The sequence below is a fragment of the Silene latifolia genome, chromosome 8 (genome assembly GCF_048544455.1).
Source record: "Silene latifolia isolate original U9 population chromosome 8, ASM4854445v1, whole genome shotgun sequence".
Lineage (NCBI taxonomy): Eukaryota > Viridiplantae > Streptophyta > Magnoliopsida > Caryophyllales > Caryophyllaceae > Silene > Silene latifolia.
The window spans coordinates 46,367,843-46,372,828 of record NC_133533.1 but is presented as its reverse complement, the minus strand read 5'-3'; the positions used below and the strand labels follow the sequence as shown (position 1 = coordinate 46,372,828).

The 4,986-nt window shown below is 36.4% G+C and overlaps 1 protein-coding gene across 2 annotated transcripts; it reads right to left on the bottom strand.

Annotated features, from left to right (window-relative positions):
- Positions 1–2,008: 2,008 nt before the first annotated feature.
- Positions 2,009–4,514, bottom strand: LOC141596791 (F-box/kelch-repeat protein At3g23880-like). 2 transcript variants are annotated; one of them, XM_074417038.1, is made up of 2 exons: positions 4,344–4,514; positions 2,009–3,328 (listed from the first exon to the last, which is right to left on the bottom strand). In XM_074417038.1, exon 2 carries the CDS (start codon positions 3,308–3,310, stop codon positions 2,204–2,206), a length of 1,107 nt encoding a protein of 368 aa, XP_074273139.1. In that variant the 5' UTR covers positions 3,311–3,328; positions 4,344–4,514; the 3' UTR covers positions 2,009–2,203. The 2 variants fall into 2 exon arrangements, with proteins under 2 accessions (XP_074273139.1, XP_074273138.1); XM_074417037.1 differs by having other exon boundaries at positions 2,009–3,337; positions 4,344–4,513.
- Between the last annotated feature and the right edge of the window lie 472 nt (positions 4,515–4,986).

The following is a 4,986-nucleotide window of genomic DNA, read 5'->3' as shown; positions in this document are numbered from 1 at the left end:
GTAAAATTCATAAATTAATTTTAAAGTTGATTTCTCGGCTATTAAAAGGGGATTAGTTTGATTAAATAAACGGCAATAGTGAATTTAAGTATAAAATAGCAAGAGTAGTCAAATAACAATAGTAACCTGAAGAAGTAGTAAACGTAATAATATTAATAGGGGATGTCGTGAAAGTAATACTATTAACAACGGAGTAGTGACATTATTTGTTGATAAATTTTACGTCTCATAATAATTTCATGATATATCATAGAATAATAGCAACCACCCATCATCCACCTTCCCCTGACCCCTTGCTACCCGCCTCCTATCGGAAAACACCGACTATAGTTGGCTTTGATTGATGCACTATCGGCAGATAACACACAATCCCCTAAGTGCTTGATCACTTTGCCTGCAAATGAACTTGCTTGTCGATTAGGTTTTTTTAGAATTCACAATTGAATGATTACATTTGATAGAGGTGTTGGCTGTATGATATTGTATTGGATTGAATGATCAAGAAATGTGTTGTGAATTATTCGAAGTCGCTCATTCACCACAACGAACAACTACTCTCATTGTGATAATAGTCCATAGATCTCAAACAAATTATAACCCCAAATTCAATTTGCTTCAAAAAAACATTTATTTGATTCATTAGTACTATGTGATTAACAAATTAAAGATATGTTTTACCACTAAATTATTGTTTGTGATTGAAGAAATTTGATTAATTTGAGAGGTTGTGCGGTTAGATATCGAGAGAATTAGGTTTAAGGTGATTTTTTACCAAGGGCATACCAAAGTATCGCAGAAAAAGTACCGGAATTAGTAAAAAGTGTACTGCGAGAATAAACTACGATAATATATTATAAACCACTTGTGATTTTAGCCTCACGGGTTGTGTTAACAATTGTGTGTAGCTCATGCTGTGCCTAGGGTAGCTGGTAAATCTACTTGGTCGGATGTGTTGCCACTGTCGCGAACTGAAGTGTGCTGTTTTGTTTGATTTGTCTTTAATAAAGTAATGCCCTTCGGGATATTTGACCTCAAAAAAAAAGTATTTGAAATCTCTCATGTGATCCGTCAATGTATAAAGAATAAGCTTTATAATGTATGGATTAAAAAAAATCTGATTCAAGATTGAACTAATTCGTATTCCTAAAGACACTTGACCCCATTCATAATAATTGATCTAAAATGACTAGTGTTAAAAAGACAACTATATGGACGAAACTCCTTCACATATATAGAAAACGAGATATTTAGTGCTTGAAATTCGGCTATGTTTGCGCCCGGGTCGAGTTAATTCCAAGAGATTTCAGATTTCGGTACGTTTTAAAAGCAATTCCAAGATCAATAATATTTCATCAAATGAGTATTCTAACTTGATTGTTCACAAAAACACATCCAAATTGCCACATTGTATTGCAAGGACCATATTGAATCAAAAATTATAAAGCCCACAACCATGAAATGCGGTGCATTCATATGCAATAACCAAAAAAGTAGCAGTAACAACCAGAAATCGGTTGTGTTATGTTTTCAGCAAAAATAGCCACCAGAAATCAGCAGCAAGCAACAACCAAAAAAGAAGCAGCAACATCAACAAGGCAGCAACAAAGAGCAACTAGAAACCAGCAGCACAACCAAAAGCATAACCAAAAGCAATACTCAGGATAAATAAAGGCGTTCATCATTGTATTGGCCACAAAAAGGCAACAAAGAAGCATATGCCACACCGTATGCTCACCCTCAAATCATCATCGGGCTTTAATCAACTACCAACAAACACAACCAGCAGAAACCAGCCATGAATCATCACCAACAGCAAAGAAGCCAGCAACATCAACAATACTCCGGACATACTCATCACCGTATTGCACTGACCATATTAAAGCATAAAATTATAAAGCCCACATCCATGAAATGCGGTGCATTCATATGCCAGAACATAGTAGCCTCACAACCATTTCATGGGGTGCTTAGTAATTACGCTTAATAGTCAAAAATAGCCACATATTCAGCCTTCACAAAGGATCAATGAGCCTCTAATTCATGCCCATGATAACACAGAAGTTTAGTCTGAATAAAGTATAGTCTTCATGCAAACAAAAAGGCGAAAACCGTTTTCATCTTCAAACAAGTGAAAAAAAAAACACTTTCTGAATAAATTAGAGGGTGATTCATGCAAACGAGACGATGAAAATCGTTTTCATCTTCAAACAAGGGAAATAAGACTTTCGACATAATCTCTAACACCCTCGGCTGAAGGTAAAGAGCGAAGGATAAATTTCCCTAGCTTGATGCTTTCTTCTCCCTGAGGCAGTAATTCATTTAGATCCTCCACTACCTTTAACTGTTTTTGATGGATTACCACCAACTTACCCGTTGTAGAATAATAAATCAAAGCAACATCTCTAAGATTTTTCGAGTCTACTACTTTTTCCCAGGAATTCCAATCATTTTTGTGTTTCAACTTCCAAACACTAATACAATTATGATGGGAGGTCACATGGACTGCAAGACAGCCTTTCAAATTCATCAACACGGCAGGTTCCCTCATATCTGCAAACTTCATCCTTGGTTTTACTGTGTACTCTTCACGAACTAAATTGAACTCGAGTATATGAGTGCCTTCATTGGCATAGAGTTTATATACATTGAGAGGCCAGTAAAGACAATCGTCGACCAACACTGGTGCATCAGACTTTATCTTAATCAATGCACCATACCTGTCTATGCTACAAGAAATCCTTTTCCACAATCCACCCTTCCATGAAAAAGTCCAAAAAACACCTTCATGGAGATTGAAAGCGACTATCCTGTAGTCGTCGATGGAAGATACGTAACCAAACCAATTGAACCAGTCTTGGAAACATTCATCGCCAGGCCCAAGAATTTCAACTTGCTGACCCGTAGCTGGGTTTAATACGTAAAATTTCATGGCACCCAAACACGATGATTCGAAATAAAAGCACAGAAGTCCATTACAGCAGCCAATTACTCTTATCCAGGTAGATTCACCGCGCATTTCAAAGCCAGTCCGAACAAGGTAAAAATTAGAGCTTTCAACCCTGAAATCTTTTTGAAGCAGCAAAAATTGGTGGCGAGAGGTAGAGAAGGACAGATGAGACTTTGAGAATTCGGGGGTAGAAATAGTAGAACGCCAATTTTTGCAAACAGATTTGAAGCGGATTAATGGTTTAACCGGGAGTCTTGGTAGGATGTTGTTGAATATCAGGTGATCAGGAAGTGTTGCAAGCCTCTGTCGCTCATCCTCGTCCTCGTTGATACATTCTTCCTCAAGGAGATTTGGGGGGTTCATTGTCACGAGATCTATATTCTATTAAAACTTACAAGAATAGAATTGTCAATGAATTGCATAAATACATCAAGTAGACAAGTACAATGCTTATGCTATAAGGAATCCCATAAAGAACCGATTTGGGGGCTTCATTGTCACTCAAGGGGATAATTCGGGGTGCATGGAGGTTATGGAATCAAGCTTATAAGAAGAACTGAATGTATATGGTCTGTTCTGCGAAATAGTTAATGGCCAGAGATGCGCTAGCGCTACTGCTACTGCTACTGCAAATGGGCAGGGGATGCTAGGAGACTGCTCTAGAGCCGTGTGCATGGAGGGAGCTTAACTTATAAACTATTCAGTCAAGTGGTCTAACTCGGTATGAACTGCTTTGGTTATGCCTAGGCATACCTTTGTTCCCTTACCTCATTAGCTCTGGAGAACGAATTACGAATGAATTGCATACTGTAGACAATATCAATCAGATGGATATGATTTCATTAATAGATACAGCCTTTGTAAAGTTGGGGGCTGAATCTCATCATCACGTTGGAATTTGGGTGGTGTGAAAGGTGGTGGGGGACGATTTAACAACAGTAGGAAGAAAATGTCTAATAAAAAACATTCATTGATCACAGGAGAGAAGACGAATAACATGGGATTACTATTGAAAACTAGCAATCCTAGCTCAATTAGTAGAGGGAACATCCAATGAGTGGTAGTGCAGTACTTAAAAAGACGAGATTTCATAACCCGTCTTAAATTTGATCATTGTATTGTTGCTACCTTATAACAATTAAATAAAAAAGAAATCAATTTTAATACAAACATATCGAACTCGGTTTAGAATAACAACAATCTAACAAATTAAAATCATACTGTAATAATTAATCCACAGCATAATCACCATCAAGTTACAATATTCCTCCCAGATTTGTCCATATTGCGTTTAGAATATAACATAATCATCATCATCATCAAGTTATAATATAAACACAACAATTAAACAAAAATAAATCGAATTAAAAGGGAATCTAAAAATTAGGGTTTATACCTCAAATACGAAAGGGAATAAGGGTGGCACTCACGGTGGTTGTTCGTCGGTGGTGATATAACTAACGAGATAAGGATCAAGTTTTACAAGCAACGAAATGACGACGACTCTTAGGCTTTGGTAAAATTGACTGAAAAAGTATTGAAACCTGAAAAGGTACCTGAAAACTGAAAAGCTAACTGAAACCTGAAAAGCTAACTGATAAGGTAGCTGAAAATTAAGAGCTATAAGTAGCTGATTATATAAAATTACCTTTGGCAAACTAACTGAAAAAGTAGCTTATTTTGGTAAAATGACATAAAAAGATATGATAATTATTCAATATTATAGATTGAAGGGATAATAATGGAATTTAAACCGAGATTAGGTACCTGAAATCTCAATGCTACCATGTGTAGCATTTTATTTCAGGTAGCTTATTTGTGCAAATAAACTACTTGCCAAACACTTGCAAAAAAATCAGGTAGCTGAAACTTTGGTCAAATAAGCTACTTTGCTTAAATAAGCTACCTGAAGTGTCGTGCCAAACAGAGCTCAAGGTTTCCCTTAATCTCGAACATTGAGAAATTTTAGACCCTTGGATTTAAAAGTGACGATTTTTGTTCCAGACTGCTTTCACTTCCGATTATAATTAACGTGAAAA